At 55.0% G+C, this 23,198-nt stretch overlaps 11 protein-coding genes across 11 annotated transcripts; 5 read left to right on the top strand and 6 right to left on the bottom strand.

Annotated features, from left to right (window-relative positions):
• Positions 1-124: 124 nt before the first annotated feature.
• On the bottom strand, positions 125-753 carry BO95DRAFT_438411 (uncharacterized protein). Its single transcript, XM_025585508.1, has one exon. The coding sequence runs from the start codon at positions 746-748 to the stop codon at positions 233-235; it is 516 nt and encodes a 171-aa protein (XP_025447143.1). The 5' UTR covers positions 749-753; the 3' UTR covers positions 125-232.
• An 86-nt stretch (positions 754-839) lies between these two features.
• On the bottom strand, positions 840-2,709 carry BO95DRAFT_438410 (putative carboxylesterase). Its single transcript, XM_025585507.1, has 3 exons — positions 2,403-2,709; positions 1,986-2,333; positions 840-1,923 (listed from the first exon to the last, which is right to left on the bottom strand). Exons 1-3 carry the CDS (start codon positions 2,640-2,642, stop codon positions 895-897), a joined length of 1,617 nt encoding a protein of 538 aa, XP_025447142.1. The 5' UTR covers positions 2,643-2,709; the 3' UTR covers positions 840-894.
• A 738-nt stretch (positions 2,710-3,447) lies between these two features.
• BO95DRAFT_438408 (GABA permease) lies at positions 3,448-5,494 on the bottom strand. The gene is made up of 5 exons (XM_025585506.1): positions 5,220-5,494; positions 5,057-5,127; positions 4,882-4,995; positions 4,732-4,814; positions 3,448-4,678 (listed from the first exon to the last, which is right to left on the bottom strand). Exons 1-5 carry the CDS (start codon positions 5,385-5,387, stop codon positions 3,519-3,521), a joined length of 1,596 nt encoding a protein of 531 aa, XP_025447141.1. The 5' UTR covers positions 5,388-5,494; the 3' UTR covers positions 3,448-3,518.
• A 1,157-nt stretch (positions 5,495-6,651) lies between these two features.
• Positions 6,652-8,573, top strand: BO95DRAFT_158236 (uncharacterized protein). Its single transcript, XM_025580705.1, has 5 exons — positions 6,652-7,208; positions 7,290-7,394; positions 7,456-7,674; positions 7,737-7,879; positions 7,932-8,573. The coding sequence occupies exons 1-5, from the start codon at positions 7,008-7,010 to the stop codon at positions 8,404-8,406; spliced, it is 1,143 nt and encodes a 380-aa protein (XP_025447140.1). The 5' UTR covers positions 6,652-7,007; the 3' UTR covers positions 8,407-8,573.
• A 798-nt stretch (positions 8,574-9,371) lies between these two features.
• Positions 9,372-10,982, top strand: BO95DRAFT_158295 (uncharacterized protein). Its single transcript, XM_025580706.1, has 3 exons — positions 9,372-9,455; positions 9,528-9,587; positions 9,762-10,982. The coding sequence occupies exon 3, from the start codon at positions 9,769-9,771 to the stop codon at positions 10,855-10,857; it is 1,089 nt and encodes a 362-aa protein (XP_025447139.1). The 5' UTR covers positions 9,372-9,455; positions 9,528-9,587; positions 9,762-9,768; the 3' UTR covers positions 10,858-10,982.
• BO95DRAFT_158326 (4-hydroxybenzoate octaprenyltransferase) lies at positions 10,905-12,256 on the bottom strand. Its single transcript, XM_025580708.1, has one exon. The coding sequence runs from the start codon at positions 12,028-12,030 to the stop codon at positions 11,107-11,109; it is 924 nt and encodes a 307-aa protein (XP_025447138.1). The 5' UTR covers positions 12,031-12,256; the 3' UTR covers positions 10,905-11,106.
• Positions 12,257-12,896: 640 nt separating this feature from the next.
• Positions 12,897-13,592, top strand: BO95DRAFT_158342 (uncharacterized protein). The gene has a single exon (XM_025580709.1). It carries the CDS (start codon positions 13,007-13,009, stop codon positions 13,487-13,489), a length of 483 nt encoding a protein of 160 aa, XP_025447137.1. The 5' UTR covers positions 12,897-13,006; the 3' UTR covers positions 13,490-13,592.
• A 1,674-nt stretch (positions 13,593-15,266) lies between these two features.
• Positions 15,267-16,072, bottom strand: BO95DRAFT_158216 (uncharacterized protein). The gene has a single exon (XM_025580704.1). The coding sequence runs from the start codon at positions 15,933-15,935 to the stop codon at positions 15,432-15,434; it is 504 nt and encodes a 167-aa protein (XP_025447136.1). The 5' UTR covers positions 15,936-16,072; the 3' UTR covers positions 15,267-15,431.
• On the top strand, positions 15,929-18,078 carry BO95DRAFT_404136 (cytochrome P450). The gene is made up of 4 exons (XM_025583949.1): positions 15,929-16,467; positions 16,527-17,068; positions 17,120-17,459; positions 17,526-18,078. The coding sequence occupies exons 1-4, from the start codon at positions 16,209-16,211 to the stop codon at positions 17,948-17,950; spliced, it is 1,566 nt and encodes a 521-aa protein (XP_025447135.1). The 5' UTR covers positions 15,929-16,208; the 3' UTR covers positions 17,951-18,078.
• An 89-nt stretch (positions 18,079-18,167) lies between these two features.
• Positions 18,168-20,060, bottom strand: BO95DRAFT_478578 (uncharacterized protein; the record flags this gene model as incomplete). The annotated part of the gene is made up of 3 exons (XM_025590043.1): positions 19,947-20,060; positions 19,345-19,895; positions 18,168-19,264 (listed from the first exon to the last, which is right to left on the bottom strand). Exons 1-3 carry the CDS (start codon positions 20,054-20,056, stop codon positions 18,168-18,170), a joined length of 1,758 nt encoding a protein of 585 aa, XP_025447134.1. The 5' UTR covers positions 20,057-20,060.
• A 523-nt stretch (positions 20,061-20,583) lies between these two features.
• On the top strand, positions 20,584-23,022 carry BO95DRAFT_352089 (alpha-L-fucosidase; the record flags this gene model as incomplete). The annotated part of the gene is made up of 3 exons (XM_025582114.1): positions 20,584-21,617; positions 21,729-22,206; positions 22,249-23,022. Coding segments are annotated over 3 exons (2,286 nt in total), but the record flags the coding sequence as incomplete, so codon positions are not given.
• Positions 23,023-23,198: the final 176 nt, after the last annotated feature.

Here is a 23,198-nt window from a genome sequence, read left to right as displayed (position 1 = left end):
AGGTGCGAGACTCATGCTGAGCGGAGGTTGTGGTTGAGGCGGGCTCGTCGGGGAGCGCGGGCAGGAGGTCGTCGTCATCGTCGCCCCCGGCTCGCTTGGCCACGCTGACGGCTCGGAGCCAGTTCTTACGCGCATGGGCGGCGCTGTCGAGATCGCTGGTGTCCTCGGGCGCGGACGGTCGGTGTATCTGACGCCATTCGGCTTCTTTGACGGCCTTTTGAGGATGGTTGGGTCAGCGACGAGGGGGATAAGAGGCGGGGAATGCGGTCGGGGGGATTTTACCTCGATCAGTCGCGATGTGTTCTGTGAGTGCTGCGAGAGTCCGAGCCCGCGTAACTCTCTCCGCGTACGATAGCCCCGGTATACTCTCTTGAGTAGAGAAGTAGGTCAGCGACGCAGACAAAGTTCCGAGAAAATTGAAGTTTGATCGAACCTGGATTGTTTGGGCGGCGTGTTGCTCCTTATCGGTGACGTCACGGTCGGTGGGGTCCGGCTGGTCGGGCGGCGGGGGAACTGCAATCGTGGTCTCTGCACTCATCTTCGCGCACTGGATGGGGAACGAGCTGTGCAGTGTATAAGTAGTAGTATCTCGAAAGTAGAGAAGTTTAGCAGAAGTATCAAAGTACGAGAGGTGGAAGGAAGATGGCAGAAAAGAGACGGGACAAAACACGGGACAAAAAGGCGATCGTCGCGACGTAAGGCTGAGGGATTGGCATTTGGAGGCGTTCCCATTACGAGCGCCAAGCATCTGATAACACCTTGTTTAGAATTTAGGATGAAAGTGATACAGCCCAAATGACATGCCATGCATCTCACATCAAGTTGTATTGAAAGACACATGCAGAGATGTTCTATGTTTGTATATGACGACGAATTCTCTACGTCGCATCCCAGTTAAACTTCGGTTGTGCCGCTCAAATCCTCCCACAACTGACAGCGCTGCACCGAGACTGCAGGCACCTCCTCCATCGCAGTGCTGTTTGTCTGCAGCCGCAGACGTGACCCACTACCCCAGGTGTTCCATTCCGGCGCACCGCTATATCGGAGAGGATTCGGATCGAGCTTCATGGCAAAACTGATAAAGTAGTGCATGGTCACCGGGATAATCCCAGCATTGTAGCTGAGATACGAAGACGTGCTACTGAGCGCCCCGGTGCTGCCCGCACCAAAGATGGCTGGTAGCTCAAAGGTATGCGGGACTCCTATGCCGCCAGCTAGGTTCGACTGGTCGAGGATATTGACCCGGTAGTTCCACGTCGAGTGCGGGAGGTGCTTGGCAACGGATGCGGTCAAATGGTTACCGGGGCACGTGAAGCATGCATCCCCATAAGCATCGGACGAGGATCGGAACCAGGCTCCATGCTTGGGTAACGGGCTAGTTTGCGGATAGGCCTCCAGTATTCTGTCCAGCTGTGCCGCGGTCAGGTGAGGGTAGTTGTTCTTGAAGAACTGCGACACATCAGAGCGAGTGCTAGCGTTGTAGGCGAAATTCGAGCCTTCGTCTGTGTCGTCACCCACCAGTGCCGGGACCCTGATGAAGTTCCCCTTCTTGAAGGCATCGTACAGAAGCTCCGGAACCAAGTTGCCATCGGTCACTGGTAGCCAGTACCAGTCGGGAAGGGGGCTACTGCTGCCTCCTGGGAAGGGTGAAGCCGTATTGGCACCTTGGATGGTCGCGATGTCGAGGTCTCGGAGACATTGAAGAGAATTCGTCGCCTTGGAACAGCCAGTGTCATTGACAAACCGCTCGTACTGGAATTCCATCTCTGCGACCGTGCGCTGGGTGGGCCAGAACGATGATTCAGCCACAGCGCCCACAAATAGCTTCTCATCCTTTCCTCCGAATGCCGTGAGGTGGAAGGCCACGGATCCTGCGCCCGCAGAGACACCGTGGATCACAATGTGGTCTGGATCTCCGCCAAACTATTCTTTGTTAGTCTTAACTGGTGGCCCCCGCAAGTGCCTGGGAAATACGGGGTACGTACTGATGCGATATGCTTTTTGATCCAATGCATAGCCTTGCGTTGATCCAACAAACCCACATTCAAGTCACCGTGCTTCCGCACTTCTTCGCTGGCCAGGAAGCCCAAAGCTCCGACGCGATAATTGAGCGTGACAAACACCAGTCCGTGACCAGATTCCTCCACGACGGCCGTTCCATTGTAATTGGAATTGGAGTTCTGTGCGTACCCTCCGCCCTGGATAAAGAACCATACGGGCAGCTTCGACTGTGGCGTAGCTGTCGAAGGCTTGAAAACGTTGATGAAGAGACAATCCTCCGTCCAGTCAGCGGGGGAATTGTCTTGATCGACACCAATACAAATTGGCCCATACTAACTTTCTCAATTAGTACCGGGGGAAGAGCAAAGCCATTTAGATGCAGTCAATGGAGTGGAATATACCTCAGTGGCCGTCTGTAATGTGGCATTCGTCATGGGATCTTGGGGCGCTCGAAATCTAAGATCTCCCAAGGGAGGAGCAGCATAGCGCATACCCAAGAATTGATCTACTCCTCCCGCGAGACGGGCACCTTGATACTTAGAGTATCCAAGGTCAACAGTGGGAGCTGAAGCGCCATCCGCAGAGCTGGGTAACGCGCTAGCGATCTGGGAGACGAAGGTCAACAAGACAAAAAGCCTCATATTGTTGCAGAACGTCTATTAGGTTTGCACGGCGAAGGGAACAGCGCACTCTGTTGCAACATATGCTCCACCATGGGGTTGACTTTATGTAGCCGTCCGCTTCTTCTTCATCATCACCACTTTTCCCGCATCGTGCGGGGTGTGCAGAAGAGCTATATTACCAGGCCGAAGAATTTTGCCGGTTTAAAGCACCCTGCAGGTTTTGTGGGGGGGGACTGGTTCAATTATCCAGGAATCGGAACGTCTAGACATGCGAGGGGTCGGCTTAATTGAAAAGGGTTTAGAACGAGGAAAGAGACCGGAAGGAGGCAAATGGGCCCCGATCCTACGCAAACAATGCCATCTGGAAAGGGTAATTGGGCTCGAAGGACGACCGATTGGAATACATTGAAACATAAGCTTTAAATGACGGCACAAAGTATCAGGGTGTGCTGTGCTATCGTTGGCCCAAAGATTCAAGGCCCGACCCTGATGACTTCATCAAAGGATTTAAGGCTAAATAGAGGGTCTCGGGTTTCGCTCCCGCATTTACCGAGGGTGAACCTTCGGATACCGCAAGGAGTCTGCAGGCTTGAGTGATTGTCGCAATATCGATGTTTCATAATGCGAGAGACAAGTGATGGTGCTTACGATCTCACCTTAAACATGAGAGAGTTGGCCCGAGGCAGCGCGTCAATTGATTGGCGTAGATGGTAGAAGTGAGGGGTAAAGTCAACAGGGATAGCGATGGACACAAGCACGTGAGCCACCATCCCCGCACAATTACATAGCCGCTGCGAAAGTTGTTTCTCATGAACAGTATTGTCCGAAAATAGTCAACAGAGTGTCTGCGCCGAGAAGATGCTCAAAGTGATCGCTCCAAGGGACAAAGACGATTCACAACCGTTTGACATCCACAACAGGCCCTTTGTAAACCCACCTTCCCTGAAATATGTACATTGCAACGCTGATCAGAAACACTCCGATAAACAGGACAACGCTCCAGTTGAAGTTCTTTAAGGTGACCGGGATCTCCGGGGGCCAGAATGACCAGAATAGCGCAAAGAGAACATACACCAGACCGGTGGCATTCACCCATAGACCATGTCGGCCTAGACTCCAGCGGCGGTGCGGTAGTGTATCGGGAAGGTAGATCTTGCGATACATCACACAGCTGATTGAAATTGCATAGGTCCACATGAGGGCTGCAACGTTCAGCGATATGATCGCATTGAATGCCGTGTCGGAGCCGATATTGATGAGAGAAAGAAGGCCGCTGATGATACACGACAGTGCGATGGCATTGACCGGTAGCTTGTAGCTCTGGTTCACATGCGAGATCCAACTTGCAAAGGGCAATCCCTTGTCTCGAGCGAAGGCATACGTCTGACGGGCCGTCGAGGCATTGAAAAGGATGTTGCTGAAGATGACCGGGATAAGTATGATGGCCGTCAACCCATTGACGCCCGCTGTGGAGACGGCCTGTTTGAACACGTAAATGAATGGAAAGCCTGTTGGATCATTCAATGCATCCTCGACCGATGGCATGGCAAACATCAGGGTGATTACAGTGATGAGCGCCAGGATTCCATTGCTGAAATATCCACCAACGATGGCTAGAGGCACATAACGACCGGCATCGCGGACCTCCTCGGACATGTGGGCCGTGGCATCAGAGCTAAGCGACCCATAGATGGCGGAGATTTGTCCAATCATGAGTGCCAGCCCCGCATTATGCCACCCACTATATGTCTTGATCTCTGTAAACACAGCCCTGGCAGATTGGCGAGGGGCCATGGCCCAGAGAACGACAACTACAATCACCCAACAGAGGGTATGCAGAGTGAGCAGTACATTCTGGATCCGGGGCATCCAGCTCGCTGCATAGACATTGAAGAAGTAGATCACTAAGATCATGGCAAAGACAAAGAGCGTACCTTGCCATCTTGTGGGTTCGTATTTCGGATTGTGTACGCTGATCAGGCCCTGGATGATAGTGCCGGTGAGGAAGGATCCAGATGCTGCACCCGCCTGCCATGCCAGCACAGACATCCACCCTATGCAAGTTAATGAGACAAACCAGACATCCATGGTAAGAGGTGTTGCAGACCGGTCAAATAGCTCAAGAACTTTTGGTAGCGTGGGGAGGCAAACTCTGAAACCCAGTGGTATTGTCCTCCAGACGTGGGAGCCCTATACTTCCAGCGAGGTATATTAGATCGCATCTCCTAAATCCTTGCGAAATAAAGGCGTGACTGACATGGATGCCATTTCCGACAGCGAAACGATGATGAAGCCAAAACCAACAAAGGTCCACACATAGGTCCAGACCAACCCGGCCATTCCCCCATTCTCAAGGCCTTGTGTATTCGATCTGTCAGAAGCTATCACTATTAGTTCTGCCTTCGAAAGGATCGCTGCCTAGGCGTTCGTACATGAGGATAAATTCCCAGGTGGCCTGGAGGACCGATGCAAAACTGAGAGCAGCCAGCGGTCGGAGATTCCTCTAATATGAGATATGGTGTCAACGGTCCAATCGGCTCTATTATTCCGGGTACTCGAAAGATGAGCAGTGCAGGTCAGCTGTCAGCTACCAACCTTGAATTCCTGGGCCTTGCCCATGCGGGTCATATCAGTGTGGTCGTGCCGGGTGCCCATCTCTCCATCTTTATCTTCCGTGGGAATCTCGAGAGGGTGGCATCCTGTCGCCGTGATCAGATCCTCTCCCTTTCGCGAATTGGAGAGACCTGCAGACGCTGTAGCCATGATTGTAGATAGACAGTAGGAAGGGTGAGGATGAGAGTCAGGCCTGAACGGCAAAGGCCGTGAAAGGGATGGAAAAGGGGCAGCCGATAGGTAAAGCCCAGTTGTTGTGCAACGTGAGAGGGAGTAGGAAAGGGAAAGCGGCGTGGGTGAGTGAGAATAAGTGGTTGTTTTGTTTGTATGGACAGGGATGTGTCTACGGATGATCTCCCTCTCTTTTCCCCTTTCTCAAAACAAACTCCAGGCTCTCTCTCTCTGTATTCCTTCAATTTGTTTTCAATCCCATCATTGGTTTTTCTTTTTTTCTTTTTTTCTTCCGGATTCTATCTCCACAGATACAGTACATTACACATATTCACCTGACCGTTACAGTACCCCGCCCCCTTTCATCGATGTCAAGCATGTCTTCCGTCATTCCTCCCGTGGAACCTCGGTCTTGCTTCCAGGCGTATGCACCCTGGGCCATTTCTGACATGCCCCAGCTGGACTTTATTGCAACGTGCTGACCTGGTGTGTACAGGTGTGTAACCAAGCTACAAGGGTCGTTTCCGCCACTCGATCGGCAGCCTAGACGGCAAATCACTCCTCTCCTTCTCCCTCTTCCATCGGAATGGTTGAATTGGGGATACCGACCGGTGCAGAACACAACGGAGGAAAAACATGCTTGACACCACCACGTGAGCCCATCTCATGGCGGGAGGGAAAACGAGGTCGACAACGCGCTGGAAAGTCGTGTAACGTACTTTTGGCCACGCCAATTCCAATTGGTCTCTCTCTCTTGTCACCACTACGAGACACGCCCGGTGTTTGGCACATCAAGGAAGCTCATCTGGCTGTGACAGGCTTGAATCTACAATTGCAGCCTGGGGACTGCCGTGGAAGCATCATACAAGGCCACAATCGTGGCTGATACTACACCCCGAGACATTGCGATAGATGAAATACGAGGTTTGGGCCTTAGGACGACGGCAGTCATCATTTCCCATCACGTCAGTCAAGCCTGAGTGACACGGGAACTCATGAGTGGACGAGCGCTGCCTCAGCGGAATTGAAGAGATTGAACAAGTCAATAAGAGGTTTCGTCCAGTCGGTTTTCCAATTCCTCAAGGGATATGCGATGGCGTTAGACTGCCCTCATGTACCTTCGGTTTCATGATTTGCGACCGGTGGTCAAGTGGCAAAGTATGCATAAAGCCACGCTAGCTATTGTCCGAGAGAGCAGGGCCGCCTGTCCATTGCGGGAATGGGATCAAAATCTGGACTAATTTCCCCGAATGTACGTTCAGCTTCATCAGGAAGAAATCCTCGAAGGCGGTGATGCAGACAGCCGATAGGCGCCAAAGGTAGCAATCATGGCAGGGTGTCAGACAGGGTTGCAAGGGTCATCTCTGCTCAGTCGCACCTCGCAATTTCCTAGAGGAGCAAAAGCAAAAAGATGATGTGAAGAAGTCATTGGTGTCGCCAGCTAGGCTGACCTTTATGCTCTCAATACGTTGCTGGTCTCCTTCAACATGCTTCAATACAGTCCCTCCTCTTGGAGGTGCCTGTTGATATACTCGTCCTAGCGATGCAACCTCCGTTCTTCCAGTCCTTCAGCTTGAGTTCGCAATAGCTTCCTCCCTGATGGCCACTCGCTCCTCGTCCCTGCCGCCCGGGGTTTCTTCTCCCCTGACCGAAGAAAACGAGCATAATCACAACGGCCTGATTGTCTTCATTACTTCCCTGGGACTCTTTCTCGTCTTGGCGTCCCTCGGAATCCGGATGTTCGCATCCTCGAAGCGAAGTATTCTCTTACGTGATGATTATGTTCTGTTTGTAGTTGTGGTAAGGTTGCAGCTGTGCTGAAACAACCCCGCCGGAAGCTCCTGTCCCGCTGGCTCGCTGACTGAGATTCAACTCCCTTAGGCATGCGCCTGCGTGCAAGTGTCTTTGGTGCTGGTCCAAGTTCACTTTGGGTGGGGCCAGTCGAAAGATATACTTCGTTCTGCGGACTCCTCCTCTATGCTCAGGGTACGTACACATCCGTGCTCTATCAGTATCGTGACTGAGCTCCACGTCTCTTATGCCCCAGGCCGGCTATGCAGCAGACCTATTGTATGTGCTCATCCTAGGGCTATTGAAGATATGCACAATGCTGTTCTACCAAAATCTCTCGTTGCCTCGGACCAAATGGATGATCAAGTCTATTCTGGTGGCATGTATCTTGTGGACGCTTCTGGCAATGCTCCTGTTAGCCATTCGATGCAGTAGCGATCCTTGGGTCGACATCGACCATGAATGTCCAGGCCTTGTGAGTCGAGTATGATTGGAATAGTGTGGGATAAATGAATACTCACTGGATACTCTTAATAGCTGCCACGCTGGCGAGCAATCAGTGCGCTCGACATAATTCTCGAAGCGTTCATTCTGTCCTACCCGGTGGTGATCATCCTGAATGTCCAGATATCCCCAAGGAAAAAGATGATAGTCTTGGGTATTCTCAGCTTTCGCATTATGTCCGTGGATCGTCTTTTCTTTGAAGCACACTCCGCTTATACTCTTGTACAGACTGATACCTCTCTCCGCTGTCCACTTGTATTTCGTTCAGAGACAGATCGGTTCGTCCGATCCTACCCTCCTTGGAGCCTACGCCACCACTACCGCAGAGCTTCATATGAGCCTCGGCATCGTACTCTTGACAATATCGTCTCTCAAGCTGTTTGTCGCGGTGTACGAAGACGACCAAGGCTTCGCCTACACAGAAGAGATATCAGGATCTCACAGTAACAGTGGGCCAACAGCGCCCACGGCGTGGAAGTTGTCGCGCCACATCAAAGACCCATCTCTTCAGCCAAGGAGGAATGGTACGGACCGCGAGCCAATCCTGCAAGGTACATCGGCCTCGGCTTCATCATCTAAGACTCCGTGTCTGCTTAAACGGACCAACGCTATTATGAAAAGTGTCCAGATCTCTGTGACGAGGGAGAGTATTGAGCTTGATGAAAGGGGGGGAGGAGCTGTGAAGTCAACAACCGATGTATGATTCTTTCTGGTCGTGGATTCGGACCTTTGGTGCGCAGGTGAACCGCTAAAGTAAGTGTCATGCTATAGCGTCCAGCCTTGAGCCGCAGGTTCGTCCGTTTCGTCTAAGCTCAAAATGGACTTTGAAATCCAGGCATGCAAAGTTGCCATCGCGCTCAGAATGGTATCTGGATAAGCCGAGAGCGGTAATAGAAGCAGAAGGCGGTTTCACCGTTGCCGTCTCCAAGGACCAGGAAACGTAGCAACGGTAGAGCTGTGCAACAATCAGCCTAGATGTACGGTATGTCGTTCGGGCCAGACGCAATCTTCATCTCATCAAGTTCAACATGATGTGAAAACCCGGTTATGTTCCAGCAAGTGTTCAAACCGATTCGCCAGGTCTTGATCCTGCATGCATTGATTGTAATGCGACGATGCAGAGTTTCAAATGCTTGCTCTTCTAGATGAAACACCAACTGATAAGCACTTTGTGTATCTCTTCCCCAAAGGATGGTCAAGGCTTTCCCAGCCCCTAGACTATCCTACCCTACCCTAGCTTGACATGCACGGTTCCACTCGAACTGCAACCCCCATCATTCAACGACTGGTGCGGGCCTGAGTCTTCCGTCGGAGTCGAACCCACCCACCAAGACCCCAGTCCAATCTCCATTCATCTTGTGAAACCTCGGACAAGCACTATCCTCCCCACCCCAACCAATCCCCGCGAGTGACATGGTGACCTCTACGCTTTCTGCCTCAACTGGGACAAGTTTAGTGGGGACGTGACCGGGATGATCTGCATCTGTCACCACATCCCAGCCCTCAGTGCTTGACATCGCTGTTAATCGGACAGTCCTAAAGCCGAGCGACCGAGACCGTTACTAATTCTGACAGCCTAACAGCCACAATCCTTGCCGATCGCCAAATGCAAGCCAATGATCAAGCCTGTTACCCGTGTTGAGCCTCCACTGTCGGAGGTCGAGCAGGGATGGAGGCAAGTTTCGCGAGTTCGTCGAGAGGGTGGGCCGATTGAGGGGTCATGTGTACTGTACAATGAGGGCTTTTTTTAAGGTATAGTGTACAGTATACTCTCAGACTATACTCCAGTAGTCCATGCGCCATCAACAACCACTAACCAACTAGTCCAAGCCCCCAAGCCTAAAGAACTATAAGTAGAGGCTGAAATCACGCCATCGGGCCCCGGTATGTCCTCATCTTCTGAGGTTCTCATTGCTCACACCCTCACTTAAGCTTAACCTGTGACCCGAGCTCCCGCTCACTGGCTGTCAATCCAGCGATCCTGCAGCGCAATCGATCTAATCAATCACACTGTAAACGACTGACCCAAATACTGATCCCCAAGCACCAACAAAACAGGGAAAAAATGACCAAAACCGACCCCACGGACCAACAACGCCTCCTCCTGGTCAGCGTCCCGCGCACCGCCTCCAACCTGCTCCTCAAAGTCCTCAACATCCACTCCCAACCCGCCCTCCACACCAACAACAAAGGCGGCTACTTCTTCTTCGATGCCTTCACAGCCGCCGCGCAGAGCAGCGTCCTGATCACCCCGCCGGCCACCTGGCCCCCCGCCACCGTGGCGCAAGTCCGCTCCGTCTTCCAGTCGTGCTTCGATGCCCTGGAGGCCTTCTCCGCCGAGGCCGCCACGAACGGCAAACGGGCCTTCGCCAAAGAACACGCCTTCTGGTTCGCCAACCCGGTCTCCTTCCACCCGACCGACCCAGACGAGTCGGCCTCGGACGATGCGGACAGAAGAGAAGCAGACGAGACCCTCTTCCGTCTGCCCCTGCCCGAAACATACGGCCCCACCACCACCGCCACGTTTTCGTCAGGCAACGAAACCATCTTTCCCGACGAATACCTCCGCACCTGGCGCCTGGCCTTCATCATCCGGCATCCGGCCCTCGCGTTCCCGAGCTTCTACCGCGCCATGCGCAAGGTCGGCGAGACCGGGTATCTGGTCGATGACGAGGAGACGCTGCGCGGCACGCTGGCGACCAATATGTCCCTGCGGTGGACGAGGGGGTTAGTCGAGTGGTGTCTGCGGCAGAAGCCGGGGGAGGAGGTTCTCCTGCTTGATGCCCATGATTTGATTCATGAGCCGGCGGCGGTGAGACGGTTTTGTCGGCTGGCTGGGTTGGACGAGGGGGTGGTCAAGTGGGAGTGGGGCGTGGGCGAGCCGCATCAGCGCAGGGGCAAGAAGGAGGAGGAAGAGGGGGTGCTGACCCAGGAGCAGAGGGATTATTATGCTGCGGCCAGGATTATGTTGTCCACGCTGGAGGGGTCATCTGGCGTGATGAAGGAGAAGACGCCGGCCGCGGTGGATGTAAGGGCTGAGGTTATGAAGTGGAGAGGGGAGTTTGGGGAGGAGATCGCCGCGATGTTGGAGCGCGCGGTTGAGGAGGCCATGCCGGATTATGAGTTTCTGAGGGGAAAGAGGGTGAGAGGGTAGGTTTGGGTGGTTGATGTCAGGTTCATGAGAGGGGTTTTGGGGCGGGTGGTGAGGAGTCCATTGTTGTGGTATAGCATATGTGCTGATTGTATACGATGGTGCAGGTTGGTTTCGCGATAAAGGTATATAGCATTTCAAAGAGTTCTGTTTCCATTGCTGCCCTAGACCAGGAACGCAGTTGCAGAGAGCTGCAGGTGCATGTATTCTACACCGACGACACCGAACATGTTGACGCAGCAGCTGTGCCACCTACGAACCCCTCAGACACGCGATCCCAAACAGACCCAAAAACACAATCCCCGCCATCAACGGAAGCCCCCGCCTGAACCTCCACCGGCAACTCGCCCTAGATGTGACACCCACCCAGCACAGATTAACGACGAGAGTTGTCGCCGCGCATCCCGCAACAACCACAAAATTCCGGCCCAGACTGGCAGCAACCCCACTCACCAAGAGAAGTATCATGTACATGGTCCCCAAAACCGTAAGGAGCCATCGACTCGAGTTCTGGAATCGCACGCTCATGCTCCGGACCCCGGCGCGGGGATCATCCGCGACGTCCTGAAATGCGTAGATCACGTCGAGCATCACGACCCACAAGCACAGAACGCCCATCATGCTGCCCGCGGAGATCTTCACCATCGGAGCCTGAGGTGCCAGGCGCAGCCCAGTGGACTCGTACCCCCAGAGGAAGCCTGCGGCGAACACGGCCCCGAGAATGGCCTGCGGATAGTTGGTGATGCGCTTCCCAAAGGGGTAAATACAGCTGCTGACAACAGCCGCGATGGGATAGATGCGAGAGGCGCCGGGAAGAGCCCATATGGAGAGAAGAACGAGCGTTACCGCTTGGATCGCAGCGAAGAGACTGGCTTGGGTCGTGGACAGAGCTCCCCGGGCCAGAGGCCGATTCCGGCACCGAGACACCTTCCGGTCCAGGTCTTGGTCGAGGATATCGTTGATGGTGTTTGCGAAGCTCGTCTGGAGCACCGATATCGGGAGCCATCCGATCAGGCATTGAAGTACTAGGGACAGAGGAAGGGTCTGCCGGTGGGAGACAACGGCAGCGTGGACGACACCGGTAGCGCATGGCAGGTAGATCACAATTGCATCGAGAGGATGATTCAGGCGCGTGAGCTCGAGATACAATCTCCAAGATGGGAGCGACATTGTCATTCATGGAACAAAATCATGCGCATGATCTGATGGTGAGAAATAGCAATCATACTCCTGACATGCTGTTGACGAACGGTCAATCTCGACAGGCCGAAAGGCTCGCCGCGTAGATATACTCCTCTGGTAGAATTGTCTTTCAGGGTGGCTTGTTCCACTAGACCTGAAATTCAACAAGGACGAATTCACATGTTTCTCTCAATCATGGAACTACCGGCGCAGATCAAGATCTGAATGTCATACATTCTTGCTTGCGCGACCTTGACGAGAAGTCTATTGACTTTTCGCCGAGGCGGACCCCAAGCTTGATCCAATAACTACTTTCCGATCGAGAATTACAACCTGAAAGCCTGAAATGAAGAGGATCATCCCGGTATCAAACTTCGATCGTAGTGCTTGACTTGGTTTTGGTACAGTGCATACTGTACATCGATTTGGAGCACGATGTTTGTGTCTCAAGATGACGCTGAAGAAGAGTGAACCTGAAGCAGTATGACAGCAGTGAAAGGGGTTCTTTTTCCAGCCTGTCGAATTATTGGCTGAGTCATTTGCAGGGACGAAGTTCCATCCACTTGCAGTGCTGACGCCAGCCTGAAATTCCCGGTGTCCACCATTGTTGACGGCCAGTCGCCCGGACCACCTCTCCCTTCCTCTTCCTTACTGTACCACCAACTTGCGCATTCGGATCGCGAGCAAGAACGCGCCTGCGATTGCCTGTCCAGATGAAAATGTGATTCTCTTGTCTGGCGCATGCTCATCTCATCATTTTACAGCACGATAACACCCTCACAAGCAAGAGAGCGGTTCTCCCAACATCATTGCGAGGAACCCAGGAAGGCTGCACCACATCTCTTCAGAAGTAAAGACACTACTCTCGATGAACGCTGAGTCCTATTCAGAAACAGTGATAGCCGTGAGACCGACAATCAAGCAACATTGTCAAAATGCGACCACATCATTGAAGGATTGATCGAGGTAAATGGCTCAAGCCGATCGCCAGATCCTTCTGCTGGCGACCCCCGCTAATATCTGTTCAGAGAAGCTTATCCATGATACTCTGAGTTCTTCGTGGCCTGCAACCATGCTAATATCGCACCTGCCTGCTCACCTGGACCACAGACAAAGATGGTCCGCCAAACGGTCGATACCATATGTCGACATTATCCTGGTCGGGGGCTTCGTCTCGGGAGGACAAGCGCGGCGGTGCGACCGGGATAAAAGCATGATTTTGAATTGTTGGCTCAACCACGCAACACTTTCCAGTCTCCAGGTGAGAATATGCACGCAATCAAGATTTGTGCTCGTGGAGAACGACAGTCTGAGACGAGACGGGGGTGTGTGTCCGACGGGCTCCGGGATTAATTCACCGGCCCTGCAGGCCAGGGGGCCCGAGCAAGTGGACAGGGCCTCTGCACGACACGCCTCGTTGGCTTGTCCGTTGGCGACATGGGTGCTAGACTAACCTGCTAGCTGGCTTCTAGTGGTCGCCGAACCACCATGGAAGCCTCTTCGCAACCAGTCCGACCGCCGACCGTTGGCGTTCTCGTCCGATCTCTGCAGGGGGAGGGGGTTGGCTCCCTTTTGTGTTCTGCGCCATCGGATGGATGGTATCCCATCCAGCGTTTCATGATTTTCCTGGCTACAATTCGTGACTGTTCGTCGAGATCCCTATTCCAGTCCGGGAGTGATTACACAACGTCTGGCGCGAGAAGGCAGCGGTGAATGGCGATTTCCCTCAACCTTTGTTCGCGGGAACGCCTCATTGGGAAAGATGAAGGTCGTGGCTTGAGCGAAGGGCCAGATTTCGATTGGCAAGCCGTGCGTGCTCTTATCGAACTCGACTGGAAAGCCAGATTTGGTTGGGTTCCCAGGACTGAAGAGCTGCTGCAGGCGGACGCGCTGCTGGGACGGCTGCTGCCATGACCACACTATTCCGGTGGGTGCATGACTATTGCTGCCGATCGAAGGGGGGGTGGGAAGAAAGGAATGCTGGGCGGTGGTCAAACCACGCATCGCCGACTGAGTGATTGGGTGGGTCAAATTCCCTCCATCACCCGTTCATATAGTTTACACTCCTGCCAATGCAGCTGAAGGTTGCGAACTGACTCTCCCCTTGAGTTCTGTCAGGATTTTGCCGGTTATGGAATAGTATCGGTCGGACCATTGCGTGTCGCTGGACCCGCGATGGGCAACCTTCTTCTCCCCAAAGTACAGGACAGAAAACATCACATCACGGGGGAGTTGCTCATGATCGCCTTGCAATAGCTTACCACCCGTACCAGAATTATTGGGTTCTGTGGTTATCCGCCGGTTGCCTCGGGGGGAAGACGGATGTGAACTCAGTGAGTGGGTTCGTAGGCCCTCATCCGTCTCTGCATGGGCCTTTCCAGTCGGGTCCTTCCATCCACTTCCCACCCACCTCCTGCAAGACAGTTATTTTTCCCCTACATGGACTTCGGCAGTGTGTCATTACTGCAGCAGTCTCGCAGGCATTGAGTGTCTGGTGAAGCCTGGTCCAGTCATCTCCCTCCACTCTCCTCTGGGTAGAGACTACTAGAGAGGGTCAAACAGGGAGGATGAAACGGTGACGGTCCTGTCAAAGTCAAGTGTCTCTGGTCTGGTCGCACCCGCGAAGCAATTAAAGTTCATGGTTCGATGGGGCCTATGAGGGGGGAAAGCAACCAGTCAGACCCCCGTCGCTGGAATCGACAAACCAGTTCTGCTGTGTTGCTACGCACTGCACTGGCTGCACTTGCTGCGCTTGCTGCACTTGCTGCACTTTCCGGCAATTCGGCAAGTTTCTGCTGGCCCTCTCTTACCGGCGCTAGTCCCAGTGTGCAGTCTCCACTTTCGTATCCAGCCAGCGGGGATAGAACTGAACTGAGACTGAGAGGGGTTGACGGGAAGGAGGAGGATGGAGAAAAAAAATAAATCAAAAAAAATAAAAAAAGGCTCAAGGAAAAAAAAAAAAAAAGGCAAGGAAAAAGGGATGAAGGAATGGAAGCTTCAAGGGCGGGCCCGCTCGAGACGAGGAGACAAGATTGCATTATTCTGTGCTTGTTCGAACCCGTCATGGGTAATGCAGTCGATCATCGAGATGAGCATCATTCACGCATTCACGCCCGGCAGAGTCTACAATTATTCAGCCCGTCTGTCTGTTGTGCATCTACCGGTACACCCATTTGCTCCAACTTCTGTTTTGGACTGACTGCCGTGCAGTGTGTCAATATTGGATTATGCCGGAAACGGTACCCTCAAGTTTAGCAAGTTAGCACCCGTCAGTCAGTGCGGTGCAGAAGAGTGGATGCGATACCCCGGGCCCGCCGTCCACCGTATTGGGACTGAACAGCAACTGACGGGAATGACGGGAGACGGCGTCCGCCACTAACAAAGTAGGGCAATCGCTATTTCCCATCCCAGCCCGCATCAATCTTCCGCTCATTGGCCTTGCCTGCATTACAGAGCAGGGTTCGCAGATACACTCGCTCACAGTGAATGGTGATGAAAGAAGATCGGAGTGGAAGCCCAGATGGTACGGAGTAGATGGTTGCCCAAATGGAACTGCCACAGTGCCAATGGCAAGCCATTGACAAAGTGGACACAATAATACTAGCAACTGTTGGGGCTGGCAGCCAACCACAACCCGGGTGGCGAGGCAATGTGCTGGCTGCACTGCGTTGTCTGCACTGCTGCTTGTCTGCATAATTCTGCAGCCCGGCCAAAATCATTACTGGAGTCCGAAAGCAAAAGAGCCTTTCCCGACCCGGCGGTCTAGTCCTTGTAGGCAGCTTCAATGGTTCGCACGGGCCTGGCCCACCGAAGGAAGGAAGGGAAGGAGATGACGAGGAGCATTGGAACCACCCCCCCCCCCCCCCCCCCTCAACTCTAAGTACTGACTTATCGAGCATGTACGACTGGGCATGACTAGTGTAGGTGATTCGTTTCTTGTCCAAGCCAACCCCATCGGGACCGTGTGAAGACTCATGATCCAATCCCTCGGGTCATCGATGACGGCTGCCACTGGACGGGGCCTACGCCCTCGATGCCAGTCCGCCTGCCTGGCGACGCGACATTACTTATCTGCACCTGGTCCCAGAATCTCGGGTCCACCCCCCTTCCCCCCTTGGTGTTCAGTTGGTATCCTCTGTCTGTTTGCTGCTTGATCCCTGTCCTCCGACGCCATGGGTGTGGTTCAAGACTTGGTGGTCTCTTTGAAGTCTCTTGTAGACTCCCCCCTCCTGTTATGTGGCATTGCCACGACTCTTTCCCTAGTATACTTCCTGGCTCTCGGGCTGTATCGCATCACCCTCCATCCGCTCGCCAAGTTCCCGGGCCCCAAACTCGCTGCCTTCACCCAATGGTATGAGACATATTTCGAAGTGTTCAAGTCCCCGGGAGGACAGTTTCTGTTCCATTACCGCAAGCTTCACGAGCAGTATGGTTAGTACTGGAGCATATCTTCAAGTCAATATTCCCTCCGCTGACCGTGCTCGCTGTAGGACCCATCGTACGAATCAGCCCGAATGAAATTCACATTCAGGATTCTTCTTTCTTCGAGGATCTCTACTCCCAATCTTTGCCGTGGGACAAACTCGAGCACTGGCAGCATCGGTTCGGTAATGATACTGGGCTCTTCCCAACCCCCAAGCACCATGTGCACCACGGCCGACGGGTTGCTCTAAATGCGTTCTTCTCGAAGCGCACCATCACCGAGGCCACACCCATGATGCAGGAGCAGCTGGACAAACTTTGTGATCGGCTCCGTCGGGAGTATCAGGGCACAGGAAAGGTTCTGCGGTTTGACTGGATGTGGGGATGCATTGCGTCCGACATCATCGTCCAATACTGCTTTAACCGGGGGTACCAGTTCATCGAAGCCCCCGACTTCCGCTCGCAGTTTATCCAGGCCATGGTCGATCTGCTGGATGTGGTTCACGTGGTCGCGCATTTCCCTTGGGTGTCCACCCTCATGAATGCGCTTCCGGAAAAGGTGGTCGAGGTGTTCCAACCGGGCATGAAGTCGGTGAACCATTACAACCATGTATGTTTGCTGTGAATCCACGGGTGCGGTTGCATACTGACTGGGAAACAGGAAATGTCCAGCCAGATCGCGGAGATTCTCGCCATCAAAGCCCAGGGCAAAACGCGGGAAGCCGATCGGAACACGGTGTTTGCCGCGTTGCTGGACTCGGACCTGCCGCCCGAAGACAAGACCCTGCGGCGACTGCATCATGAGGCTTTCACTGTCATTGGAGCCGGGTTCGACACCACCCGATTCGCGATGACCGTCGCCAGCTACCACATTCTGAGCACGCCTTCAGTCTATCACCGCCTTCGCGAGGAGCTGAAGGCTGCGATCCCCGATCCCACGAACATGCCGCCTCTGCAGGAGCTGGAGAAACTCCCGTACCTGACGGGATGTATCCAGGAGGGTATGTGCCCCCACTTGCCACTTGCCACTGTGCAGCCTTTCTCTGTATCCTCGCTCACAAATCCAGGCATCCGTTTGTCTTACGGTGTTGTACAACGCGGTCCACGCATCTCGGACAAATTCACGCTCAGCTACAAGTCGTGGGTGATCCCCAAGAATACTGCCATCAGCATGGACATCTACTCCGTGCACCACGACGAGGCGATCTTCCCCGACTCCTTCACCTACAAGCCGGAGCGGTGGCTCGGGGACCCCGTGGCGCCCGACGGCCGCAAATTGTCACGCTACATGGTGGCCTTTGGTCGCGGCACTCGGTCGTGCCTGGGCATCAATCTCGCGTACGCGGAGATGTACATTGCGCTGGCGAACATCTACCGCCGGTTCGAGTTTGAGCTGTATGAGACGGGGCGCGAGTCGGTGGAACTCTACCGCGACATGTTCCTGCCGCACGTGCGGCCTGACACGCAGGGGGTGCGGGTGAAGGTGCTCTAGCCTGAGGGACATGATTCGGGTAGTCTTTTCTCATATATATACACACGTATCAGGGCGACTCGAAAGATGATGCTCTTGATGACACGGCCATGACTTTTGTATATGTTTAGTGCTAAGGCAGTTCGACTCAGTCCTAGTCTTAATATTGTCAATTCTCTGATCAACAGTCACCATTCAAGAATGTATAGTCACTATACCTTTTAACGCCATTACAGCCTCAGACCAGCTCCACAATCACCAACGAAACCTCCAACCCCACCAACCCATCGACGACCAACTTGCCCCCCTCGACCCTCCACTGCACCTCTCCCCAAACCACCTTCTCGACCGCTTTAACCTCCCAATCCCCCGCACCCCCAACCACCACTTCCGCGATAGTATCCTCATACTTCAGATTAACGACACTAACCAAAGCCCTCTTGGCCCTCCAATCCACCCACCCCGCCACATCCACCCTCGCCCTTCCCTCCCCACCGACCTCAACCCTCCTCCGCTCCGTCCCCACCAAAAACCCCGTGATCTCCGCGCTCGTCACCACCCCCGCCAATTCCCCAGTGACGGCATTGATTTCCGCGGAGGTCGGGAAATCCCACATCACGACCCCCATCGCCCCGTGATTGACACCCAGCAGATTCATGACCACCTCCTCCCGCGCGGACGGGTAGCGCGTCCAGAACGTCTCGTTCCCAAACGCCTGCGGCGCCGCCCAATGCACCTTCTCCCAGCCGACGAGCTCGTCGAAGCCCCGGAAGGTGTCCAGCCGGATCGCGATGTCCTCGAATTTTCCGGAACAGTCGTCGCACCCGCAGCAGCCGTAGGTCGCGTTGCACGGGGTGTCGTACACGCTGCTCCAGCTCGTGTTCGTCGCGACGGGGTACACGTCCGACAGGATTATGTCGGCGGCGGAGGCGTATTCTTCGTAATAGAAGTTGGCGCAGTTGAGGGCGAGGGAGATCGGGTGGTAGGGGTCCAGGGTCTTGAGGGTGGTGGAGGCGGCGGTGAGGGTGGTGGGCGGGGTGGCCTTGCCGTCGGGTTCGTCGGCCAGGTACCAGAGGAGGAGGGAGGGGTGTGTCTGCAGGGCTTGGGCTTGCGTGAGCATGGTGCTGGTGTTGGTGGGGTCGAAGAGGAGGTCGTATTGGAATTTCAGGTGCGTGTGGTCGGCGAGGGCGAGGTAGGGGTTCAGGGTGGTCCACGGGTAGGCGGTTGAGGTTGTGGAGAGGGCCCCCGTTGGCACGATGTGGATTACGTTGTAGTTTTGCGAGGTGAAGGTTGTTAGGGTTGTGGGGCTCGTGTCCCAGTAGAGAGTCCATTGGGCTGGTGGGAGTTGTTAGTTGGTGGTGGGGGCTTGGGGGCTTGGGGGCTTGGGGTTAGCTGCAGTGGGAGCTGGACTGTACCGTAGTAGGTGTAGGGGAAGATCGAGGTCCAGCTCTCTTCCGTGCTGGTTTGGTAGGCTAACCCCCCGTACAGGTTGTCGATGCGCGTGGCGCTGCCCCCGTCGGTGCGTCGGGGGAGGCGGTACAGTGAGGTGCTTTTGGTGAAGGTAGTCGGGTTCTTGCTTGTTGCGTTGGACGAGGGCAGAGTGGCGTGGACGGTCACGGTGTAGGGTTGGAGTCGGGCGGGAAGGTCCTGCATTGGGATGGGGATCTCGTTATTGCGCGTGTCCAGTGGGAGGGTGTAGTTGGTGATGGACGTGAGTGCTGTCCCGTTGGTGTCGCCGATCTCAATGCGCAGGTGCAAGGCCTGCGCGCTGTGGTTGCTGCTTGCTGTTGCTGTCAGGGGCAAGGGGTCGCCGATGCGATGCGATACGCTTGTGTCAACCAGGAGACTGCCGCTGGGGTCGTTGGAGAGATAGATGCTCATCCGGGGTCGGACCTTGAGGTTGAGCAGAGGCGTCGCGGAGTATGAAGGCTCTTCGAACCATCCTCCCGGATTGAATGAGGCGTTGCTGCAGTACAAGGTCAGTAGGTGGAGACAGAAACTGATGGAGGCGATTCACCTTGCGCGATAGGCCTTGCCACACCAGATGTCCACCCCGGGGGGGTTGTTGAAGGCAGCGCTCAATGGCACCAAGGCCAGCGCTGCAAGAATGTTCCGACTCGACCACATGGTGGGTTGGGTATGATAGTGAAGAGTCTCTGACAAGTCCAATGGCGCCTGCGTCTTCTTATCTATTCAACGTTAATTAGTAGCCCCACGTCTCGGCCGATGTAACATGCAGTCGTGCGAGGCACTATCATGGCCCACGGGCTTATCGGGGAGGGGAACGAAGCCCTAAATTGCACCTCCTCTTCTTATCGACGCCCTCCCCGCCCCTAGCCATCTTAGCATCATTTAGTCCCCTGCAGCTCGCCTGTCGCCTCCAATAACCGTTGCGCATGCGCGGTCTGGCAGTTCCCGTGTCTCCAGTGACGATGTCACTGTGGCATTATTGGTGAGGGGAACAATATCGCATGAGGTCGGCTCAGTTGTTCAAATTGAACCCTTCCGGCGTGCATTTCTTCCACCGCATCACCGCGATGAAGAACGAAGCATTGTTTTGGGTGGCCCTCGCAGGGTCAGTCGCTTCTGCTGCTGTCCATACCAATCACTCCGTATGTTCCACTGACAGTCTTTGACGCTCTGCATTCTAACAAACCCAGTCTACCTCCGTCTCACTCAAGCCATACTTCAACAACAAGGCGTTCGGTCAGTTCCCAGGGGAGGCTACCTTCAATGCAGCGAACGAGTCCTATCCCGACCCCAGCGAACTAGGGATCAACGGGAGCTACACCTCATCGCAGACAGGCATCACCTACTCTTTCCCCGGATATCGCCAGGCTGGTCTGCCCGACAATGTCATCTGCGCCGGCCAGTCTATCGCAGTTCCCCAAGGTCGGTATCTGTCTGCCTCGATGCTCGTCTCGGCGGATGTGGAGCTCGAAACCGTCTCCGGGGACGTGATCTACACCTACAGCGACAACACCACTGTGGTGTCAGAGCTGCGTAGTCTCCCCTGGTGGGCCTTCTTGACGATCAATCGCGGCGAGATCATCTTCCCCTATCGATACACACCCAACGACACCAATTTCAACACCTCACACATCTTCGAGTACACCGCCGCGCTGGACCCGCTCAAGAGCCTGCAGTCTGTCACCCTGCCCCTGACGACCAATGCCACCACGGGCCGACTGCACGTTTTTGCAATGTCCTTGTGGCCAGTGACCTCGACGGCGGCTGCGCAGGTGCAGTTCGTGCGGCCCACCCAGAAATGGACGGAGCAGGGCAGTCAGATTGTCGAGCTGACGGTCAACAATCCGGGCAATGAATGCATCTCGGGCGCAGGACTGACAGCCACGCTTGAGATGCCAGGCACTACGATTGCTGAGCCCGGGCATATCAAGCGACTCTGCCCCGGTGATCAGAAACGAGTCAACGTGGGCGTCCACGGCACCGCCAACGGCACGGCCACCATCCGGATCACTTACGAGGGTGATATCCTGACCACCAAGATCGTCGATCTCTCCCTCGGATTAACCAACTACACCTCCGACCTGTCCAGCCTGGCCCGCCACGAGAGTCCCGAGTGGTTCGACGACGCCAAGTTCGGGGTCTTCATCCATTGGGGCCCGTACGCGGTGCCGGGCTGGGGCAACTCGACTCCGTGGGAGAGTTACGCCGAATGGTTCTGGTACGTTGCCCATCGCCTACCCTATCTTACCCTCTAACCCCCTTACCCCCTTCACCACCCCTATCCCCCTTCCCCAAAGAACCACTCCAGCACCCACTAAAGAAACAAAAGGTGGTACACGACGCACCCAGCCGCCGACAAATCCTCCACGCAAGCCTACCGGCTGCGCACCTTCGGCCGCGACTGGAACTACGACGACTCCTTCGCCAACTTCACCGCCACCAATTTCTCCCCCAAAGCCTGGGTCGACCTGATCGCCGCCTCCGGGGCGAGATACTTCGTGCTGACGACCAAGCACCACGACGGCTTCGCCCTCTTCGACACCGGCAACACCACGCACCGCAACAGCCTGCACTACGGCCCGCACCGCGATCTGGTCGGCGAGCTCTTCACAGCCGCCGCCACCCACCAGCCGCACCTCAAACGCGGCACCTACTTCTCCCTACCCGAGTGGTTCAATCCGGACTTTGCGCCGTACGGCTTCGCCCAGCTGCCCGGGAACAGCTCGACGAGCTGGCCCGGCCTCCCGGCCGTGAACCCCTTCACGGGGGAGGTCGAGCCCTACACGGGACGGATCCCGTTGCCCAACGTCGCCACCACCACCACCGACACCTTGTTACCAAAAGTCCAGGAAGGCAACTTCATCGACTCCCTCCTCCTCCCGCAGATGCAGACCCTGGCCCACACCTACGGCACGGACATCATGTGGTGCGACTGCGGCGCCGCCAACGCGACCCCCGTCTTCGCCGCCGGCTTCTTCAACCAGGCCAAGCAGGTCGCCATTAACTCCCGGTGCGGCATTCCGCAGGCCGCCGACTTCGACACCCCGGAGTACGCGACCTTCAGCTCCGCCCAGCGCCGCAAGTGGGAGTCCAACATGGGCATGGACCCCTACAGCTACGGGTATAACCGCGCCACCCCGCCGGACGGGTACATGAATGCGTCGACCATCGTGCGCGACCTCGTCGATATCGTGAGTAAGAATGGGAACTTCTTGTTGGATGTCGGCCCCAGGGCGGACGGGACGATTGTTGAGGCCGAGGAGCGGAATCTCAGGGAGGCCGGGCGGTGGATTGCCACGCATGCGGAGGCGGTGTTTGCCACGAGGTATTGGTTTGTCATGGCGGAGGGGAATGCCGGGGCCGTGAGGTTCACGCAGGCGGAGGACGCGTTTTATGTGCTGTGGGTGGAGGAGCCGGTTTTGAGGGAGGGGAAGGTGGTGGTCGAGGCGCCGTTGCCTTTGTTGGGCGGGGATCGGGTGGTGGTTTTGACGGGTGATGACACGGCGGGGGATTGGGAGGTGCAGTGGGAGAAGGTCGAGGGCGGGTTCAGGTTCGATGTGCCGCTGGAGGCGTGGGAGGGGGAGCATTATTGCTGGGTGTTGAAGATTGAGTATCGCGCGTGAAAGTTGGCCTTCACTCGGCTGGGTTTGTTGTTTGTGTTTGTGGAGCGGGCAATCTTGCATGTAGGCCAATAATCATTATATTCCGTCCGTCTGCATATTCACAAGTCAATGCTAGAGAACTAAAATCCCGTAGGTATCGTCTCGTCTATCCTATCTTCGTCGCTGATACATCAAAA

Source organism: Aspergillus brunneoviolaceus, assembly GCF_003184695.1.
Source record: "Aspergillus brunneoviolaceus CBS 621.78 unplaced genomic scaffold BO95scaffold_4, whole genome shotgun sequence".
In the NCBI taxonomy this organism is placed as follows: domain Eukaryota; kingdom Fungi; phylum Ascomycota; class Eurotiomycetes; order Eurotiales; family Aspergillaceae; genus Aspergillus; species Aspergillus brunneoviolaceus.
Note: the sequence above shows the minus strand (reverse complement) of the source record. Positions and strands in the feature narration are given on the sequence as shown.

Bases quoted from the DNA above. Each gene is read 5' to 3' on its own strand.
- BO95DRAFT_438411 (XM_025585508.1), bottom strand. From the start codon at position 748: ATGCTTGGCGCTCGTAATGGGAACGCCTCCAAATGCCAATCCCTCAGC.
- BO95DRAFT_438410 (XM_025585507.1), bottom strand. From the start codon at position 2,642: ATGAGGCTTTTTGTCTTGTTGACCTTCGTCTCCCAGATCGCTAGCGCG. The intron at 2,334-2,402 runs GTATATTCCACT...TGAGAAAGTTAG, and splicing joins CATTACAGACGGCCACTGAG to TATGGGCCAATTTGTATTGG. The intron at 1,924-1,985 runs GTACGTACCCCG...AACAAAGAATAG, and splicing joins TCAAAAAGCATATCGCATCA to TTTGGCGGAGATCCAGACCA.
- BO95DRAFT_438408 (XM_025585506.1), bottom strand. From the start codon at position 5,387: ATGGCTACAGCGTCTGCAGGTCTCTCCAATTCGCGAAAGGGAGAGGAT. The intron at 5,128-5,219 runs GTTGGTAGCTGA...ATCTCATATTAG, and splicing joins GCAAGGCCCAGGAATTCAAG to AGGAATCTCCGACCGCTGGC. The intron at 4,996-5,056 runs GTACGAACGCCT...AGCTTCTGACAG, and splicing joins ACCTGGGAATTTATCCTCAT to ATCGAATACACAAGGCCTTG.
- BO95DRAFT_158236 (XM_025580705.1), top strand. From the start codon at position 7,008: ATGGCCACTCGCTCCTCGTCCCTGCCGCCCGGGGTTTCTTCTCCCCTG. The intron at 7,395-7,455 runs GTACGTACACAT...CTTATGCCCCAG, and splicing joins ACTCCTCCTCTATGCTCAGG to GCCGGCTATGCAGCAGACCT. The intron at 7,675-7,736 runs GTGAGTCGAGTA...TACTCTTAATAG, and splicing joins ACCATGAATGTCCAGGCCTT to CTGCCACGCTGGCGAGCAAT.
- BO95DRAFT_158295 (XM_025580706.1), top strand. From the start codon at position 9,769: ATGACCAAAACCGACCCCACGGACCAACAACGCCTCCTCCTGGTCAGC.
- BO95DRAFT_158326 (XM_025580708.1), bottom strand. From the start codon at position 12,030: ATGACAATGTCGCTCCCATCTTGGAGATTGTATCTCGAGCTCACGCGC.
- BO95DRAFT_158342 (XM_025580709.1), top strand. From the start codon at position 13,007: ATGGCTCAAGCCGATCGCCAGATCCTTCTGCTGGCGACCCCCGCTAAT.
- BO95DRAFT_158216 (XM_025580704.1), bottom strand. From the start codon at position 15,935: ATGCTCGATAAGTCAGTACTTAGAGTTGAGGGGGGGGGGGGGGGGGGG.
- BO95DRAFT_404136 (XM_025583949.1), top strand. From the start codon at position 16,209: ATGGGTGTGGTTCAAGACTTGGTGGTCTCTTTGAAGTCTCTTGTAGAC. The intron at 17,069-17,119 runs GTATGTTTGCTG...ACTGGGAAACAG, and splicing joins CGGTGAACCATTACAACCAT to GAAATGTCCAGCCAGATCGC. The intron at 17,460-17,525 runs GTATGTGCCCCC...TCACAAATCCAG, and splicing joins GACGGGATGTATCCAGGAGG to GCATCCGTTTGTCTTACGGT.